We start from the raw sequence: 18,751 nt of genomic DNA, 5'->3' as shown, positions 1-18,751 counted from the left end.
AATGTAGGGTATGCTGCATACGCATGCAACAGCGGTATCACTATCACCCGTTCAACAAACCATTCAGCTGTTCCCGCATTCTCTGCATCTCCGGCTCCTCCTCGGCCTCCTTGTCCTCCAAGTGCTACACATTCCGTCAGTAATCAGAGTTCACAGGATACGAGATAAGCGAATAGTATATACCGGAAGTTCTGTCGTGACCGTCCCGGCCTGCCCGAGCTTGCCATCCGTCAGCTCAAACAGCACCTTTTCAACCTCCTGGTCAGCCTCCTCTTCGAGTTCCTCGCCGTCATCCACCGCTTCAAGCGTCTCATCCAACATCTCTTCCATAATTCCCGCCTGCAAAAGGTAAGTCATCACAAGCATATATATAGATCGTAAGGTGCACCTTCATCATCTCCATACTCATTTCTCGCATTGACTGGCTAATCTGCGGCAGCCGGACAAGTTGATTCGACAGTTTCATGATTTCCGTGCTCTTATGCAAACTCCCTGTGACCTTCACCATAGCTATTTGTCACAAAACCCGCCATGTGAGCATCTCACTGCGCATACACAAGACGGAGAACGCACCGAGCTGGTTTGACAGCTGGGTACCGATGCTTCCAAGCCGCGCCTTGGAAACGTATAATCGCTCCTTCTGCTTGTTACTCCTCACCACCTCCTTCGCAAGTATTCGAGCACTCTTAACGTCCCCTTTCTGTGCAAGCTGCTTCAGTGACTGTCTTGCCTTCCCTTGAGCTTGATCTAGCTGCGCACACATGAGATACAGCTCATCGATAGATGATAGCTTAAGAGATGCACCTGCCGGATCTCCCGATCTAGCTGCCTCCCCTCGCTCTTTAGCTTTTGCTGCCACGCACGTACTCTTTCCTCTGGTGTTGGACCATATAGGAACCGGTTGATCGATTTCATCGTCGAAGTCATGTTAGTTTGCAGGCGCTGGTTCCGCAGCGACGGTTTGCGTCACGAGATTCGGGAGACAACTGGGAAGAGAGTATGAACCTGATGACCAGACAAAGATGCTGTCGCGTTTAATAGTGATAACTGTTCCTGCCAACGAGATATGAGGGAATGCCTGTAGGAAGTGTGCCAGAGTGTCCAGCGGCGTGTGATTGGCGGCCAGACTGCCAAGCCTGGCGCCCGAAGCCAGGAAGCCGAGCGGAAACAAAGAAGGACAGAAGGGTTCGCCGGTCTATCGGAGTTGCGGCCCCGGCCTGGTGTGTTTTGGCGATGCAGAGAAACATGACTGGGACTTCTCCGATCGGTTTGTATCTGGTTGTTCAGCTCTCTTGGTGCACCTCTGATCATCTCATACATCTGCATGGACTTTTTGATCGAGCGTTATTGCATGTCTCTGATCAACTAGCCTATCTTTGTCCTAGACTCGCTCGCTCCAGCTCTGTATCTCTCGGGAATGTCGCACACCGCTCACGGATGGCATATATGCGCTGGATAAATGCACTCTCCATACATCAGCGGTTGATGGTCGTCTGTCCATCAGGCACCACCAACACACACCCAACGTAATCCAATGCTTTGGCTCAGCTCCTTTAATGGTGCGTTCTCGACCCATGGAGATGGGGGAGCTGTTATGCGATGCACCATGCCTGAACTCGGTCTCTGAGAGGTGCGGCTCTGATCTAACACAATCTGGTAAAGTGAGACTCAAATCCCCAAGAACTTGACCTTAAACTTAAACTTCTACAATCGTATCACTTCTGTTCGCTTGACCCTCCTGGTTCACATCGAATCATATCAAAGATCGGCACTGTAGTCCAAACTTTAGAACCAAGGGAACACCATCGTGTGTCTCCGATCCAGTCTGTGCTGTGTGTCAAAGTTTCCTATCGTTGGTCTGGAGCTGTTCGATCCTAGCTCTGGGTCTCTCGAGGAATGTCGCGCTCGTGAGAAGCTGGTATATAAGCCCCAGATGTATGCTGGTTCTATCCCTCAGCGGTCGCCGGTCGTCTGCCTAACATACATCACCTCACATCCCCTAATCACCACCTCTCAACTCTCTAATAATGTGGTCTCCTTCTCGCACCCTCATCTCTGTGCTCATCTCTATCTGCCTGCTCGGCCTTTCTGCGCGAGCCACTTTGACACCGACAGCTCCTGGGCCAGGCGACGTCTACACCGCCGGGGGTCAGTGTCCGATCTCCTGGATGCCAGATACCACAGGCACATGGAAGAACGTGACTATCCGTGCATCCTTTTCCTCTTCCTGCTAGATTTGTACTGACATCATCCTTCATTCCTGACGGTACAGAACTCATGTCTGGCCAGAACCTTGCCATGACCCCTGTCGCACTCGTCGCTGAGAACGTCGACGGCACCGACCCCTCGCTCACGCCTTACAACTGGACCTGTCCGGAGGTGGACCCGAATAGTGCTATATATTTCTACCAGTTCTCGCAAGACGGTGCGGATAGCCCCTCGTGGACAGCGCGATTCGCGGTGAGTTATCCAGCAAGAGAACGCGTGAAGGGGAGCTGACGGTCAATGTGCAAGATCTCGAGTCCCGATGGGAAGGTCGTACCTCCCGAATACGCAACACAGCCCTTAGGCCAACCCATCCCGTGGGGCGACGGCCAGCTAGCTCTTACCTCGTCTGATGGTACTGTTCCTTCGGACAGTACCGCGCAGGACACCAACAGTATACTCGCCCTCCCGACCGATGCACCGGCGCAAAGCGGATTCGTCAAGGTTGTCCAGCCGACCAGTACGACAGTCCTGACCTGGGTCGTCATGCCGGTTGAGACGGGAGTGAATGGGAGCGTGATGGGTTTGCCGTCTATGGCGCAGCTGATGGGCCATGGAGAAAGATGTGGACCGAGGGAGGCAGTTGCTGCAGTTGTTGCGCTGGTTTGCTCTGCAGTAATCTTGTGGATATCATGACGCAACGCAACGTGATCAAATGCAAACAGTCCTAATTGCATTCACCCACGACGAAGAGACTGGAGCGGTGAATTCTTTATTTCTCTTATGTCTATTAATACAGTGCCAAATGGCGTTCCACGCGCGGGCTCCGCAGACGCCAATGCAGCCCAGCCGCAGCTACTCACGCCCAGTCACGCGGCGTCGTCAACAGAGCCATAAGCCGGCCCTCTTCCGTGCCCTCCTTGCCCATCTCGGACATATACTCCCAGCGCGCCGTTTCGGGCAAGCTCATAAGGATACTCTCGATACGAGCACCAGGGGTCTGGAGACCGAACTTGGTCCCACGGTCGTAGACGAGATTGAACTCGACGTAACGGCCTCGACGGATCAACTGCCACCGGCGTTGTTCGTCCGTGTATGGCGTGTCCTTGCGCTTGGCAACGATAGGCAGGTAGCTGGGCACAATCGCATTTCCGGCCGACTGAATAAAGGCGAAGATCTCCTCTGGCGTGTTAGGCTTTTTTGCTACCTCAGGGATACGTGCGTGAGGCCCAGCTGACAGATCGTCGAAGAAGATACCGCCGAGACCACGTGCCTCCTGCCTGTGCGTGATGTAGAAGTACTCATCGCACCATTTCTTGAACAACGGGTAGATCTCTGGCCCGAAGGGGTCGCACGCCGCCTTGGTCGTGGTGTGGAAATGTACCGCATCCTCTTCGTAGAGGTAGGATGGGGTCAGATCGCACCCTCCACCGAACCACCATGCCATCGGGGTCTCTCCTACCTTCGCCTCGCCTCCTTCCTCTGTAGGAGGATGGTCGATCTCGAAGTAGCGATAGTTGGCATGCATCGTCGGCGCATGCGGATTGCGTGGGTGGATGACGAGCGAGATACCAGCGGCAAAGAAGGGAAGGTGTTTCCCGCTCTTCGGATCATAGTCGATCTCGCTGTGATTTGCCCGCATCTGCTGAATTGCTGCAGGGGGCAGCATCCCATGCACGACGGAGATGTTCACACCAGCTTTCTCGAACACCTTCCCTCCTTGGATGGTGCACGAGTTGCCCATACCACCCTCGGCCCGCACCCAGTGATCCTCTTTGAACGAATGGTCCTGGTCGAGCGTGTTCAACGCCGACGTGATCTCTCTCTGGAGGGTTTTAATGTACGTGGTCATGCGATCACGCATCTTGGGGGTTTCCTGTCCTCAGGGTGCAGTTGAGCAAATCACCATGCTACATAGTAAAACCACCAATGTACTCACACTGGTAGCAGCCATGATGGTCTTCTGGTACGCTGTCGTCGTCGAAAAGCAAAAAGCACGGCCGAGCTGAGCGGGCGACTGGGTTCCAGCATGTACCAAGGGATGATCGCTATTTATGGGACCCTAACCTTTTGGACCCTTGCATCACCAAAAACAACGAATTTGTTCCTCCCCATCCGCCGCCGTAAACGCCGGCTTTGCCCGCCTCCGCTCCGCTCAACACTATGCACTCTCCCGCAAAGACAGCTCTGTTACTGGTCGACATACAGAACGATTTTCTTCCCCCAGACGGATCGCTGGCGGTCCCCGAGGGAAGAGACATCCTTCCGCATGTGTATCGTCTCCTCGAGTGGAACTGGGACCTAGTCGTTGCTAGCCAAGTACGCTGGCAGTTGTTAAACAATAGCTGATGATATTCATACCACATTATCCAGGATTGTAGATCCATTTACTTACGCAACGAAGAATATCCCCATTCTAATGAGGTGTAGACCACCCACATGGCCACATATCATTTACGTCGACACACGATCTGCCCCCATTCACCAACATCTCGGTGCAGAAGCCGCACTGTCCACCAGGCGTCATGGTGCCCCAGATGCTCTGGCCGGACCACTGTGTGCAAGGCACGCACGTGAGAAACATTTTTTCTGGTCTTCTCGCTGTGTTAACACCCTAGGAGGGATGTGAATTTGAGGCTGAGTTAAAGAAGAAGCTCGGGAAGGATGTTGTAATCATACAGAAAGTGTGCCTCTTCCTGGATATGCCTGTATGCACCAGCTGAAACAATCCCAGGGAGGAGATCTGGCCGTGGATTCTTATTCTGCTTTCTCCGACGTCAGCCATCTATCGTTCATCATCATTTGGGCTGACACGAGAACAGAACCAATACACGTCATTCACTCCCCTTATCAAGACCCTCCATCAGGCAGGGATTGAGCACGTCGTCATCTGCGGCTTGGCCACAGATTATTGTGTATACTTCACTGCCGTCGACTCGTGTAAGTTTGGGTTCAAAACAGAAATCGTCAGGGAAGCGGTGAGGGCTGCTGATAAGGCCGCGACGGAGCGGGTGTTTGATGACTTGAGAGGGTGGGGCTGTGACATTGTCAGCATAGATGATGTCCTTACAGTGTAGTGCACTGCACCGTTTTGGGGGCTTTGTACAACTAACGCGGATTTGGGTTGATAGGATGACGAGTAAAGGGTTTCTTGTGAACGCACTAGTCTGCCGACAATGAGCACCCGCTCAGAATTCATCCACCGGATGGCCCCTCTCAAAATGTCACCCAAACGAAGACGAGAGGAAGGTCCAGCTTCATCATGACCCAAACCCTCAAAAACGCAAACAAGACTAACGACACCAGAGTTTTAATTCAAGGGATCAACTACTCGTGTGAACCGAGCAAGGTAACGGCATAAATGATCATTTCACGCATAATATACAGGTCATGAGCATTACTGCGGTGACTATGGCGTGGACACATGGTAAATGTGTCGCGCTGGTGAATGCCCCCAATTACGAGAACAAACGTTTCGAGTGCAAGGGTTTCCGAGTGATGGAGAGCGGTGAAAGATACCAATAAGAAAAAGCATCATACGTAAATCGTGGAACGGGGATGAACAGGAAGTAGGAACCTTAGAGAAAGCACCTTCGTTTATTTCTTCGAGGCGTACGGATTGACGCTGTAGACCTTGATCACTGGAGGACTCTTCGTGAGGTCGGCAGTGACGATAACAGGGACGAGCATCGCTTCTTTGATCTCTTGGATCTTATGTCCACCGGTGTCCCTCAGGCCTTCGAAAAGCGGAATCTCCTTCTTGCGAGACAGATCATGCTGGTGGGATTCGATGACCTCAATAGCACCACTATCTGCAGGTTCGTCGTCCTCAGGTTCTTCGAAGAGAGCGCTTTCATCCGTTGCTTGGCGAGAAGACAACTCCATGTTCGCTTGATTCCGCGCGTGCATCTCAGCAGTGCGTCGCATCTTCTGGAGATGCGGGTCATCGCTGCTGTTCTCCGCGAGCCAAGAAATGACGTCCTTGTCCGTCCAATAGATCTGCAGAGAATGGGCGTGCTCGTCGTAGACATGGTTCTTGAGAAATGTGTGTAAGCGATAAGGTATCGGGGATAATAAGAGGCTCATACCTCAATGGGCATCTGGTCCACATGAACACGCTTCTCAATACCGAAGTCAGGCACAAAAACGTCGAAGGCAGCATCCAAAATGCCGATGACACGGGCCTGGCGGATGACGGGCCCATAGCGCTGTGACAAATCGGAGAGTAACAAGCATAAATACAAATGCGCAGACTGCTCTTGAGCAAGCTTCGCGGAGTCACGTTTACTTTCAAAATGTCAGTTTCGAAATTTTCGTAAAGACTGATAATACAAACATATTGCACTGCTGCGCCACTTTTGCTACAGCATCACGATCCATGTTGAAGCGAGTCTCTACATCTTGAGCTACATAATGTCAGTGACGAAATTGACCAAGAAGACACCCAGCATACGATTCTGCAAAACACAGTCTAACTGCCTATGAACAAGCACGTCCGCGTACCGGCGGATTGGGGAGGTGAAGTGGGTGTACAATGGGGCGTTCAGGCCGTAATGCTGGTACTTGGCGATATCTAGCATGCCAGAGCAGAAATATTTTGCCCGGTGCATAGCCTTAGTAGCCAGAATTTCAAGCTGCCTCCGAAGCAGAGGATCTTCGATAGCGTTGAACGATTTCTGCAGGGCGCCGGCACTGGACACATCCATAGCGACACCAAGACGCGCAGCCTGCTCGGCAAATCTTTCCAGGCGACGAGGGACGGGCTCTTCATGCCGCCTCAGCATTGCCTGTTCTGGAAGAGCGGCAGCAATCATCTTAGCCACGCTCAGGTTAGTAAGAAGCATGAACTCTTCGATCAACGAGTTGGCCTCGGTGCGATCATATGCTTCGCAATCCAGGGGCATGTTGTTGTCATCAAGTTCGAAGTGCAGTTTCTGAGAGTGGATGCGGAGACCACCAGCCTCCCAGCGGGCCTCGCGAAGCTTGGTAGCCAAGTCCTAGGGCGCGCGTCAGTGTTGATAAAACTGAAAGAGATAGAGCAGAAATTACATGGAGAATCTTGATGTCCTCTTCGATCTCGCTGGCCGTATGCTCAGGACTGACTTCAACGTCCCCAAGAGGGTGGCCGTCAATGACATTTTGAGCGTTCGAGTAGGCCAGCTTGGCAGCAGACCTGATGATGGTGCGACCGAACCAGCTGCCAATGACCTTACCCTGTGGCGACATATTGAAAATGGCAGTGAAAGCGAGCCTGTCAACACCGGGCACGAGACTGCACAGTTCCTCGCTCAGGGCAGGTGGCAGCATAGGCACCGCACGCTGGATGAGGTAGACACTTGTAGCCCTCTTCTTCGCGTCCCTGTCAAGCGCAGTGCTCGGCTTGACGAAGTAGGACACATCGGCAATATGAACAGAGACATCGTAAGTTCCGTCCTCGTTCTTCCTGACGGACATGGCATCATCGAGATCCTTTGCCGTCGACGGGTCAATAGTAAAGATACGATCACCACGCAGATCGCGGCGAGTCTCGTATTCGCGATCTGGGATAGTCCAAGGCAAAGGAGGCAGGCACTTGAGAACGTTGTCAGAGAAGTCCTCGGTAGGGAAGTTACAATCCTTCAGGAGAGCGCTGGTCTCGACTTCGAGGTCGCCGATCGGACCGAGTTCCTCCACAAGCGTGCCGAAGGGATGGAGGGAGGAGATCGGGTGGCGCTTGATGCAAGCCACGAACAGGCGATTGGCATATGCCTCAGAATTTTCAACGAAGTCAGGCGGTGCCTGCTCGGTAGGGATGGCGATGAGCGGCACACGCTTGTCGGTAGGCTTGAACCAGACGATTTTGGGACGGTCAGTTCCACTACGTTTCTCCTCGGCGGGCTCCTTGTCACCTTCACGCTCGCGACGCTCGGCTTCCTGCTTCTCCTTGGTGGCCGCGGAAGAGGGGCGGAGCAAGCCAAGCGTACCAGAGAAGAGCTGGCCGGGCATGCGCTCAACAACAGCCACGACATGGCCAGCAAATTGAGGCTTGACTTCATCCGTGACCCTAGCCAAACATGTTAGAATAATATGTGCGAGGGACAGAAACTGTGACGCACTCCTCGTCCTCGAAAAGCATCAGACCCTGACCCTCGACCTCCACATCATCCTTCTTCTTGTCGTTCTTCTTGCCCGCATTAAGTTTGACGATATCGTAAGCAGCATTCTCTTCCTTCTTCCTCTTCTTCTCCTCCTTCTCCTTCTTCGTGCCCCAAACCTCATCGACGTCAAGGAGCTCAACAGCAACGATATCGCCCTCCAGGGCGCGATTGCGGTCCTTGGAACCGCAAATGTAGATGTCGGCGTCCAGCACTTCCGTGGAGACGTACGCGTCGGACCGGTTGCGCTTGTTCACCCGCAAAATGCCAACCACAAGTTTGCCCGCACCCAAAAGTGGCGGAAGTGACGCCTGCGGGAGGTAAGGTGCGAAGAGAGACTTGCGCTGAGGTTGGTTAGCCTGCTGCTGCAACTGCATCTGGAACTGTTGCTGCTGCTGCTGGAAGAGGTTGAAGCCGGGCATCCCAAGCGCGTTCGCAGCCATGAAGTTGGGCAACATGTTGGGGAAACTGAAGGAAGCCATCTTCTGGTGATGCCCGCCAGAGGCAGCACGGAACTGTTGCAAGCTCTGCAGCTGCGCCTGGGCCTGTGCAAGATCGGCAGAAAAGGGGGTTTCGTGCTGAACAGCACCGGCACCACCATCTGTAGAATAATTACCATCATGTCACTCTCTGCTAGGCAATCGATGCTTACTGATTCTCCAAGTCGAATCCTGCCTGGAAGGTTGGCGCGAATGCCCCATAGGGGGAGAGAATGCTTCATCATATCCTTCGTTATAGAAATTGTACCCCATGCTAGGCTGGGGCTGATGACCCTTGGCAAGGACGTTCACGCTATGCCTGCGTCCGTGCGCACCACGGCCAGCTGATTGAGATACCGCTGGCTGAGGAACAGGCATAGGCGGCGTCTGGGGGTTCATCCCGGGCACACCGAAGGGCATCCCCGGCATCACACTCATCGCGGCCATCGCAGCAGGCGGCATGCTATTCTGGGGGAACTCACCAGGCACAAATCCGCCCATCATACCCATACCGCCCATTGGCACTTGCTGGCTCTGGATGCGTCGGTGAGCGGCGCTCCTAGCTGCGGCAGCAGGAAGCTGCGAGTGGTTCATCCCAGGGAAACCGGGAACGACCCCGCCGGCCGCGAGTTGCTGTTGGAGGAGCTGCTGCTGTTGCTGCTGCAATGCCTCAATCTGATTCTGGAGCATAATCTGCAACACCGGTCAGTATATGCGCATATATCCCCATATTTGATGACTCACTTGCTCAGCCATCAGCCCAGTCATGCCTGGCATCTCACTCTGCGTGCGGCCGTGGCCCATTCCCGTAGGCATAGGCATGGGCATAGTCATAGGGACAGGCATTTCCGGTCCTCCGAAGTCGCTCTGCGGAGAGCGGAGACTGTACTCTCCGTCTTCTTCCCCAATAGCGGGACCGAGGCTCTGCACACCTCCAGCCGCGGAGGCCCCGCGCTTGCGAGCACCGAAGACGAAGGATGGGGCGAGCTGCGGGCGGCCACTAGGCCCGAGAGCGGGCTCGGGCGCTTGAGCAGCCTGTTGTTGCCTCTGAGCGGCAAGAGCAGCAAAACGAGGTGCAGTGAAGGCCTGCTGCTGGGGCTGCTGGGCACCGCTGGTGTAAATCGGCTGTTGAGAATCGGGGATCTCGCCCTCTTCGAACGCGGCGTTATCCTCAATGTCCTCCACCATCGGCCCTAGCTGCGTAGAAAACCCAGTGCCAGAGTTGTTCTGCGGGAACGTGTAGCTACTGAAGGAAGGAGCAGCGCTCATGCTCGCTGCCTTACGGTGACGGGGCGGAACGTCCGACTTGTCCGGTTGCTCCTGTACCATCGGCGGAGGAGCGTAGAGAACCCCAGGCTGGAAGACGGGCGCATCAGGCATGAGGGTGGAATGGAACGGTTGGGTGGGCTGTGTGGCTGGTGCAGGTCCTAATGGAGCGGTACCAACAGGCGACTGCAAGCCTTTCATATCGTTGATCATCTTCTGCAAGGAGTTGAGGGCAGCATCGGGTTGAGCCGAAGTAGAAATGGCAGCTGGCGGTGCAGGTACCGCGGCTTCTTTATTGGCGGAGGTAGGGCGTCCCTGGCCTGGGCCCGAACGACGCCCGCCTCCGGCGGACCGCTGGCTATTCTCGCGCCGGGGCTTGTTATCACCCTTCTTCTCTCCTTCAGCAGCGCTGCCATTGCCGCTACCGGCATTGGCGCTGTTGTGGCCCTTCTTCTGGCTACCGCGCGACGCAGGACGGGAGGTTGACTTGCCCTCCCTGTCGCGGTCGCTCGTGGAACTCGGTCGCACAGGACCGCCTTTCTTGCCCCCTCGTTGTCCAGCGTTTCCCGGTTTGACGTCCTTCTTGTCTCCTGGAGGCGAAGCTGCCGCCGGAGGTGCCGGTGCAGGTGTCTGGGCTGCAACGTCTGTCATAACGGTATGTCGTGAATATGATAAAGTAGTTCAATAGTGTTTTTTTGTCTTTTTTGAATGAGGTTTGCGTATTTTTTTAGTCGAAGCACAGGGCTCGGTTTTCTTCTTTTCTCAAATACAATAGGATGGGCGATCGAAACCTAGCAAAAGCTGCGCATATACGATGTCAGCTGGTTCGGTCGTAAGGCATGGGACAGGAGTGGGAGGGACACACGTTGCGACGGGGGGGGTTGTGATGATCACAGGTGGATGAGTACGCGAGGTAGGCACTGTCCTGTTGCTCGATCTGATCGGCAGATCAAGCTGGTCGTCTGTCCGCTCCTTGTACGCAGACAGGCTGCGTTGGGTAGGGTAAAGTGAGAGGCTGGGGAGGGGAGGTGCTGCCTGACAAGGCGTGTGGGACTAAGGGATGGTTTCTGCCTATTGATGATATGTTAGACTGTGGTCGTTGCTGTCAAAGGACGGCACTGACTGACTGGATGGACGTTGACCTCTGGAGTAAGAGACGAAGGTGGTGGTTGAGGGTTGATGGGGTAGGGTAAAAGGGCGGACAGGTGATGGAATGAATGGACCCGCTCGTCTGCGCAGCCACACATACAGCATGTGAGGCGAGTCGTGAAGGGTTTTGCGCTTCTCCGTCGTCATGAAGCACAAGCAGGAAATTTCGACGGTGACAAAGACTGGGATCGTGTAACCGCCCATAGATAACACTAACAGCATGACCAATCTTTTCGGCGTTCCGTATTGTCAGCAGATCATCGTGGAGGCACAGCTTATCCGACGTGGGCGTCAAGTCACGAACCGCCACGTCAACACAAAACAACTCTTTTTTTTCACTCAGAGTTACAAGAGCATTTTTCGAAACAGACCAGCACATGTAGTCCAATATCGAAAATAATACAACCATTTCTATTTCCATTTTGATCTCCATCAATCCTTTTCCAGCCCGTTCATACCCCCAACTTCGCCAACCTAACCCTAACAGCATTCGCGTGCGCCTCCAGTCCCTCCCTTTCCGCCAGCGTCACCACCACCGGGCCCAGCACGCCCAGGCCCTGGGGGGTAATACGCTGCGACGTGATGTGTTTCTGGAAACTCTGGGTGTTGACCCCGCTGTATTGGCGTGCGAAGCCGTTTGTTGGCAATGTGTGATTCGTCCCGGAGGCGTAGTCCCCACAGCTGGAGAGCAAGTCGACAACGTCAGTATCGGATAAGTATAATTGGCCAGGCATGGGAGGGACGCACCTCTCAGCCGAATAAGCGCCAACAAACACGCTCCCGGCATTAAGCACAGAGCCTACGCTTTCCTCCGCCTTCTCTAGATGCAGGATCAGGTGCTCCGGGGCATACTCGTTCGAGAATGAGATCGCCTCCCGTACGGTCTTCACCCTGACAATCAAGCTCTTGCCTATTGAGACGCGCGTGATCTCCACTCTGGGGAGTGCGCGTGCCTGGCGATCTACGGCTACTTCTATAGCTTGCAGATGCTCGGATGATAAGTCGACAGCGACGAGCACGACCTGGGAATCGACGCCGTGTTCTGCCTGACTTAGCAGATCTGCAGCGACGAACTCCGGGTCAGCTGTGTAGTCCGCTATGACCAGCACCTCGCTCGGTCCTGCGGGCATATCGATCCCCACCAGTGCTTCCGTGTCATTCTGCACAAGCATCTTCGCCGCTGTGACCCACTGGTTGCCCGGTCCGAAGATCTTGTCCACCTTCGGACACGTCTCTGTTCCGTACGCCATGGCTGCAACCGCTTGCGCACCCCCGGCTTTGAGGATACACGTAGCGCCAACGAGCTGCGCGACGTAGAGTACTTCGGGTACGATGCTGCCGTCGGGCCTGGGAGGGGTAGCGAGTACGATCTCCTTGCACCCTGCGACTTGGGCTGGGATGCCAAGCATGAGCGCGGTGCTGGGGAGGACGGCTGTGCCCCCTGGGACGTAGACCCCTACGCGGGCGATCGGGCGGGCAAAGCGCGAACAGACGACGCCGGGCATCGTCTCTACTTCTAGAGGGACCTTGTCTACTTGCGCAGCGTGGAAGGCGTAGACATTCTTATACGCCTGGTCGATGGCAGCTTTGACCTCTTCTGGTAGGCGCACGCTCTCCGGAGAGAAAGGAGGGCAGAGGATGACTTCCTCCAGGAGGGCCTTGTCGAACTTCTTCGTGAGCTCTTTCAGCCCAGCATCCCCACGCGTGCGTACAGTATCCACAATCGGACGCACTCGGGCGATCATCTCCTCGCTCTTGAGCGTAGGGCGTTTAAGCAGCGCCGCCCGTTCGGGAGGGGAAAGGAGGGCGAGGTCGTACGTGCGCATCTGGATAGGCGCGTCCGGTGTCTTCTCTGGGGCGGATATGGTCTTCTCAGCAGCAGCCGGTGTCTTGTCATTGTCCCCAGTCGTCCGTGCCCACTGGGGCTTAGCATCCCCCTTCCTTCGCGTAACCTTCTTCGCCTTCCTCTCCAAGCTCGCCTCTATCTCCTTCACACCCACACCCCGACTCACACATTTCGCCAGAGCGAAGTATATCAGGTCCGCAGCTTCGAACGCCACCTCTTCCTTGCTTTCCGCACGGCACAGTTCGTCCGCTTCTTCCATGATCTTGCTCTTCAAGAGATCGGGGTCGTTGAACAGCCTTGCCGTATAACTGCCTTCTGGCGCACTGGCGAACCGCGAGCTCAATGTTTCCTCCAGAGCGGCGATTCCCGTCCAAGGACCGAAACAGCTCGGCGTTGCCAAATGACAGAACCCAGCACCATGCTGCATGACCATGAACTCCAAACAGTCGGCATCACAGTCCGCCTTGATAGAGACCACGTCCTGCGTGGCACCGCTCGTCTCTCCCTTCCTCCAAAGCCCGTGTTTCCTGCTGAAATACGTGCCCTTCCCGGTGAGAAGTGCTTCCTTTACACTGGCACGGGAGGAGTAGACCAGCCCGAGCGCGCGGCCGCCTTGAGGGTAGGCACTGACGATCGTGGGAATCAATCCGTCGGGTCGGTCACTGATAACTGGGGCGAGGAAGGCGTCGGCGATATTGAGCTTTCCCTCTTCTGCGCCGGTGCTGAGCTGGCTGAGAGGGAGGACGACAGGGACGCCCATGGCAGAGGCGATCCGGATTTGCTCCAGGCTGGGTGTGGTGATCCATATGAGGACTTCTCCGGAGAAAGATTGCTGAAACGATTTGAGCGTTTCTTTGGAAATGAGAGCGGGGGAAGTGAGGCAGCAGGATAAGGCTTCTTCGTGCGCTTCTTCGCCGACGTTGAGCGAGAAGACGAGCCGAGCTGCGGGGAGAACAGCAACGGCGTCCTCAAACGCTGGGGAAGCTAAAATGACCTTGTCTGCACCGTCATCGAGGAGTGCGGTGATGCTGTCTACAGAAGGGCTGCAGGAAGGCGGGAAGAGGACAGAGTATGCGCAAGAGGGCGGTAAGGAAGAAGGTGGGAAGGAGGCGGGGATGATCACATGTCCCAAACGGATGGCAGCGGGGAGTACCTCTGAGAGGGGATCATCCACATAGGGGATGATGATGGATGGTGCCATGCTTCTGTTTGCTTTTACTCAGACAGACAACAACAGAAAAGTGAAGATAAACACACCTTGTATGAAACAGTAAACGCCGAGTCAGAAGGCGTCAGGGTCCAATAATTTAACTTTCCCCCGATCACGGCACAACCACACGATCACCTTTCCAGCAAAGGGTCAGTGACGTGAGTCTTTCTTTCAGTACTAAGCAAAGACGACGATGCCACCCACACAAGAATCAGTCAGTGAGCTCTTATCAGACTATCTCATATCACGCCCTGTACTCCCTCTTCCAATAAAAGCAAAAGAGCTACTGAGGCTGTAAGCGCTTCTAATCTTCTCTCGTTAGTCCTAACGTTTAGCAGCCTCATCCTCGCACGCACTCATGATGCTCGTTCAATCGGTCTCAGACTCACAGACCGCAGCCTGGTAGATGCATCGCTGAGGGAGATGGAAGACTTTTGGGACCACGGCCGTATCGTGCTTGAGCAAGCTGACGAGGTGATTATTTCCGAGATCAGCGTAGGGAAACAGTGGGATGAGATGGACGAAGGTAGGTCTCCTCGCCTGTATGGTCAGCAAGAGAGACTGAGATTCATCTTGGGGGACAGATACCTCGATAGCTGATGAAGGCCAGGGAAGGATGACCAAGCTCGAGACGCTCAAAGCCCTTGTTCAACGAGGCACCGCGCGTTCCAAACTTCTTGCAGAGCGTGTGCGTCCCTCTCCATCCCCCTCTCATCCCCCCTAACAGCTCGCAGTTCCACTCCCCTCCAGGCGCAGCATTCGAGCCCCTCTGTCCACACATCACCAAACTAGACTGTGCAAAGTCCCGCCAACAGGCGACAGGCTCCTTCACCGCCTGTCCCCTTGTCCACTTCCGGCCTATCCTCAGGCCGCATACCGACCCCTCGCTCGGCCATTGCTCCTACCTCAACACATGTTATTCCGAGCCTTCTTATGCCTTGTCGCCTAGTATTGGCCCTCCACCTGCGAGGCCGAGCGGGAGCGTGTACCTCCCTAGCGGGTTGGGAGCGGGAGGGAGGGGCAAGGAGAAGGCTCCGTGTCGGTATCTGCACTTTGAGGTGGACTATGATGGTGAAGAACCAGTGAGCGGGGGGGTAGAGCAGCGAGCGGCATATATCCCCGCACTCCAAGTAGGCAGACGGCCGCCCAGGATTCCAGAAGAACAAAGGCTCCCGATCGGTCGTGGCCCCAACGGCACGTACTCTACGCATCTGGTGCGACTACTTCCCTCCGCCCGAGCCAATGCACTGACTGAGACGGGTTCCATCGTAGCTCCCTCCCCAGTGGATCAACTGCGACCTGCGCAAGTTTGAATATTCTATTCTGGGCAAGTTTCATGTTATCATGGCTGACCCTCCGTGGGATATCCACATGAGTGTGCGTTCCCTCCTTCTACCTCCCACACGCATATGACAACTCAGCTCCCCCAGCTGCCATACGGGACCATGACCGACGACGAGATGCGCACCATGCCCCTCCCCTCGCTGCAAGACGAAGGCCTCATCTTCCTGTGGGTCACAGGACGCGCCATGGAAGTGGGCCGAGAGTGCCTGCGCGTGTGGGGATACACACGGGTGGACGAGATCATTTGGCTCAAGATTAACCAGCTACAGAGGGTGATCAGGACCGGAAGGACAGGACACTGGCTCAAGTGCGTCCCCTCTTCCCTCCTCCCTTCTCCATTCTTCCTCTGCTCCACCCCGTCCCCACGCAATTCATGTAATTGACATTCCCCAGTCATACGAAAGAACACCTCCTAGTAGGGCTCAAAGCCCCCCACGATCCCTCAGGCGCCCTCATCTGGCCTTCCTGGATAAACCGCGGGCTGGACACGGACGTCATCGTTAGCGAGGTCAGGGAGACCAGTCGGAAGCCAGACGAGGTGTATGGGCTTATTGAGAGGATGTGTCCCGGGGGGAGGAAGATCGGTGAGTAGGCTTCTGATGGTGCTGTTTTTCTTCCTGGATGTGCCTGTTTTCTTCCTGGATGTGCCGGTTTTGCTGGCCTTGTAGAACTCTGATCTGCTCCGTTTCTTCCCACTGCCGGTCCTTCGGAGGCCTACCAACCCATTATACCCCTAGCTGATACAACTCGCTAACTCCCAACCCAGAAATCTTCGGAAGGAAACATAACGCCCGCCCGGGGTGGATCACACTGGGGAACCAACTAGGGAGTGACCAGATCCATGAGCCAGATTTAGGAGAGAGGATGCGGCAGCGGTATGTCTTTCCCCTCTCAGCTCAGTTTCGTTCGCTTCGTTCCAACTTCCTTCCCCTCACTTTCCGGGGTTTTCCTTCGTTCATACCTTTTCCCTACGCTGTGTTCTATTCGTTCGCTTCCCTGATCTTTCTTCTCCTCTACTCTTCTGTTACCTTACCTTTCGTCATGTCTTGAACGCTGACGCGCGCGATTGTAGGTATCCGGAGAGGTACCCTTGAGTAGTCTCGGGCGCAGCAGTATCACCCCAGCGGCAGATGATACAAAATCGTGGAACCTACCCTCCCTAGGCTTCAAGACCGCAGCCTCGAACCGAGAGAGGACAAGTCGTCTACGTACGGGGTCAGATAACCAGCCACAGAGAGATAGAGGCAAACCCCGGCATGATAGGGATGGACATTGGGATGGGACACATTAGACACTGGACTTTCACGATCAGCACGGACGTTGTGCCCCTGGACGGGCTTGTCTTAGGTTTTAAGACTGTATCGTTATGATGATCAATACGTTCAACAAGTAGGATCCTGAGGGAGATTGAAACAGTGGGCTGCATAGGCTTTCAGGAAGCGAATGACTCATTGTTGGAACTTATGTGTCCCTATCTTGGTTTAGACGTTAGTATGTGGCTACGATGTACCTGAGGGACGAAGCTATCACAAGTACAATCTTGGCATTCAACTCCTTTGAATGACTGCGGTCGCAGCCATGCTATATTACAGAATCACACCTCGCTGCAGTCCTACACGAGGGAACACAAGATCCCCAGATCTCAGAGAACATCTTCCTCCCAATCCCAGTCCTCTTCATCCTCCTCTCCCCACTGTACTGCAAGCCGGTTAGTCTTCGTTTCCGTCGGACCCAGCGCGCCTGGCGCAAGCGGAGGTGCGACTTTGTCAGGCCAGCGGAGCTCGCGCTGTTTGTCTAGTGGTTCTCCGGAAGCCATGGCGATGAGTGCTTCGAGTGTCCACTGCATCCAGCAAAAGAGGAGAGGATCAAGCGTCAGTGAAAGAAGTAAGGGAGAAGTAGTGACATACATGAGCATCGTTACCCGCATTATGCCATCCCCCAATCTGGTTCACGTCCGGCAAACGCATAAGCTGGCACATCCTTTCCAGCCCTCTAGCGATCTTGTGGTTCCCTTCCAGTGCCTTGAACAGCTCTTGCGTGTCGAGCGTGTACATGTTGGGTAGTTCACCCTCTTTCAACGGCTCGGCGTTCTTCCCTCTCGGGGTGGGCGTTGTACCGGGCAAGTCATGCGCTATAGAGAGGAGAGGCACGTTGCAGAGGTTGAGATAGACCCGGTCTCCGGCACCTCCGTGGACGATGAGGTAGAGAGGGCCGGGAAGGCCGTGAGTATAAATAAAGTTGTGCACGCGTTTGCGGAATTCCGCGTCGAGGATTATCTCCGATGTTCCGAACTTGAACCCCTGATGATAGGTCAGACGAAGACGATGAGTCAAATGGACGCGAGAGCATACTCGGCGGTTTTCCTTGACATACATCCCGTTGAGCTTATGCATATTCTCCTGCACACACCAGTGGCCATCCTCTCGCACCTCCTTGCCTTTCTTGTCCCAGCTCAACATAGAGTACCCAAACTCGGTTATGGACTTGTGATCGTATTCGAAGCTCTCGAAGTCGATTGCCGCCCAAACGCCTTTCTTGGTCTGGAACGCGGCTCGGACACGCTCGAACATCGTACGCTGATCGGTAAGTCCTCCGGGAGAGGTCTTAACGCGTTTACTGTGTTATCAAATGTGAGCATACATGGGAAACCAGAGCTTTGGATGCGCACTTGAACTTTGACAGATCACGCATGGCGCTTTTGAGGTCCTTGGGAGTGCGATAGGTCACCGGGGATACACTCTTAACCTGGCTCTCCAGGATCAAGTACTCGCTCGAGGGGAGGGGGATATCTTCCAGCTTGTCGATAGCCTTTGCTGCCTGCAGCCAATAGCGCATATACTCCAGCTGCTTGCTTGAGAAACACAACCTCTGTTCGCCGTTCGGGATGGTGAGAAGATACAGCTCAACACCCTGCTTTCCTGCGTGCCAGGGGTTGTCGGGATGTACCAGCGCTTCCGCGTTTAGGAACGCTCTGAGTCCGCCACGCCCGCGTTCAGAGGGGATCGATTTGTACCATTCAAACTGGATGTCGGTGTAGCGATAGAAGCCATGAACAGCTATCATGGAGGAATTGGTTTGGACCATGTTCGCTCGAGCAATAGACGATGTGTGTAACAAT

General features: G+C 54.7%; 8 protein-coding genes across 8 annotated transcripts; 3 read left to right on the top strand and 5 right to left on the bottom strand.

Moving 5' to 3' along the window:
- Positions 1-7: 7 nt before the first annotated feature.
- DACRYDRAFT_19374 (Snf7-domain-containing protein) lies at positions 8-1,061 on the bottom strand. Its single transcript, XM_040771479.1, has 5 exons — positions 805-1,061; positions 574-751; positions 389-510; positions 184-339; positions 8-124 (listed from the first exon to the last, which is right to left on the bottom strand). The coding sequence occupies exons 1-5, from the start codon at positions 925-927 to the stop codon at positions 44-46; spliced, it is 660 nt and encodes a 219-aa protein (XP_040632943.1). The 5' UTR covers positions 928-1,061; the 3' UTR covers positions 8-43.
- A 1,017-nt stretch (positions 1,062-2,078) lies between these two features.
- On the top strand, positions 2,079-2,601 carry DACRYDRAFT_37527 (uncharacterized protein; the record flags this gene model as incomplete). Its single annotated transcript, XM_040774431.1, has 3 exons — positions 2,079-2,208; positions 2,273-2,460; positions 2,515-2,601. Coding segments are annotated over 3 exons (405 nt in total), but the record flags the coding sequence as incomplete, so codon positions are not given.
- Positions 2,602-2,970: 369 nt separating this feature from the next.
- Positions 2,971-4,216, bottom strand: DACRYDRAFT_19373 (Coproporphyrinogen oxidase). The gene is made up of 2 exons (XM_040771478.1): positions 4,145-4,216; positions 2,971-4,081 (listed from the first exon to the last, which is right to left on the bottom strand). The coding sequence occupies exons 1-2, from the start codon at positions 4,157-4,159 to the stop codon at positions 3,065-3,067; spliced, it is 1,032 nt and encodes a 343-aa protein (XP_040632941.1). The 5' UTR covers positions 4,160-4,216; the 3' UTR covers positions 2,971-3,064.
- Positions 4,217-4,368: 152 nt separating this feature from the next.
- On the top strand, positions 4,369-5,342 carry DACRYDRAFT_73308 (pyrazinamidase/nicotinamidase-like protein; the record flags this gene model as incomplete). Its single annotated transcript, XM_040776002.1, has 6 exons — positions 4,369-4,524; positions 4,579-4,582; positions 4,636-4,778; positions 4,827-4,889; positions 4,940-4,981; positions 5,028-5,342. The coding sequence occupies 6 exons, from the start codon at positions 4,369-4,371 to the stop codon at positions 5,280-5,282; spliced, it is 663 nt and encodes a 220-aa protein (XP_040632940.1). The 3' UTR covers positions 5,283-5,342.
- A 460-nt stretch (positions 5,343-5,802) lies between these two features.
- On the bottom strand, positions 5,803-8,821 carry DACRYDRAFT_44611 (RNB-domain-containing protein; the record flags this gene model as incomplete). The annotated part of the gene is made up of 6 exons (XM_040774595.1): positions 5,803-6,240; positions 6,294-6,492; positions 6,542-6,611; positions 6,659-7,202; positions 7,255-8,248; positions 8,301-8,821. 6 exons carry the CDS (start codon positions 8,819-8,821, stop codon positions 5,803-5,805), a joined length of 2,766 nt encoding a protein of 921 aa, XP_040632939.1.
- Positions 8,822-11,680: 2,859 nt separating this feature from the next.
- Positions 11,681-13,894, bottom strand: DACRYDRAFT_19371 (uncharacterized protein). Its single transcript, XM_040771477.1, has 2 exons — positions 11,981-13,894; positions 11,681-11,914 (listed from the first exon to the last, which is right to left on the bottom strand). The coding sequence occupies exons 1-2, from the start codon at positions 13,837-13,839 to the stop codon at positions 11,686-11,688; spliced, it is 2,088 nt and encodes a 695-aa protein (XP_040632938.1). The 5' UTR covers positions 13,840-13,894; the 3' UTR covers positions 11,681-11,685.
- Positions 13,895-14,905: 1,011 nt separating this feature from the next.
- On the top strand, positions 14,906-16,683 carry DACRYDRAFT_44498 (MT-A70-domain-containing protein; the record flags this gene model as incomplete). Its single annotated transcript, XM_040774583.1, has 6 exons — positions 14,906-14,977; positions 15,024-15,503; positions 15,562-15,666; positions 15,720-15,940; positions 16,027-16,217; positions 16,400-16,683. 6 exons carry the CDS (start codon positions 14,906-14,908, stop codon positions 16,681-16,683), a joined length of 1,353 nt encoding a protein of 450 aa, XP_040632937.1.
- Positions 16,684-17,275: 592 nt separating this feature from the next.
- Positions 17,276-18,696, bottom strand: DACRYDRAFT_45381 (uncharacterized protein; the record flags this gene model as incomplete). Its single annotated transcript, XM_040774641.1, has 4 exons — positions 17,276-17,473; positions 17,541-17,933; positions 17,985-18,249; positions 18,302-18,696. The coding sequence occupies 4 exons, from the start codon at positions 18,694-18,696 to the stop codon at positions 17,276-17,278; spliced, it is 1,251 nt and encodes a 416-aa protein (XP_040632936.1).
- Between the last annotated feature and the right edge of the window lie 55 nt (positions 18,697-18,751).

This window comes from Dacryopinax primogenitus (genome assembly GCF_000292625.1).
Source record: "Dacryopinax primogenitus strain DJM-731 SS1 chromosome Unknown DACRYscaffold_1, whole genome shotgun sequence".
Taxonomy (NCBI): Eukaryota; Fungi; Basidiomycota; class Dacrymycetes; order Dacrymycetales; family Dacrymycetaceae; genus Dacryopinax; species Dacryopinax primogenitus.
Note: the sequence above shows the minus strand (reverse complement) of the source record. Positions and strands in the feature narration are given on the sequence as shown.

Excerpts from the sequence above, each read along its gene's own strand:
- DACRYDRAFT_19374 (XM_040771479.1), bottom strand. The coding sequence starts at position 927 with ATGACTTCGACGATGAAATCGATCAACCGGTTCCTATATGGTCCAACA. Across the intron at positions 340-388 it reads TGAGTATGGAGATGATGAAG|GCGGGAATTATGGAAGAGAT; the intron begins GTGCACCTTACG and ends TACCTTTTGCAG. Across the intron at positions 125-183 it reads CGGTCACGACAGAACTTCCG|CACTTGGAGGACAAGGAGGC; the intron begins GTATATACTATT and ends CGGAATGTGTAG.
- DACRYDRAFT_19371 (XM_040771477.1), bottom strand. The coding sequence starts at position 13,839 with ATGGGCGTCCCTGTCGTCCTCCCTCTCAGCCAGCTCAGCACCGGCGCA. Across the intron at positions 11,915-11,980 it reads GGCGCTTATTCGGCTGAGAG|CTGTGGGGACTACGCCTCCG; the intron begins GTGCGTCCCTCC and ends CTTGCTCTCCAG.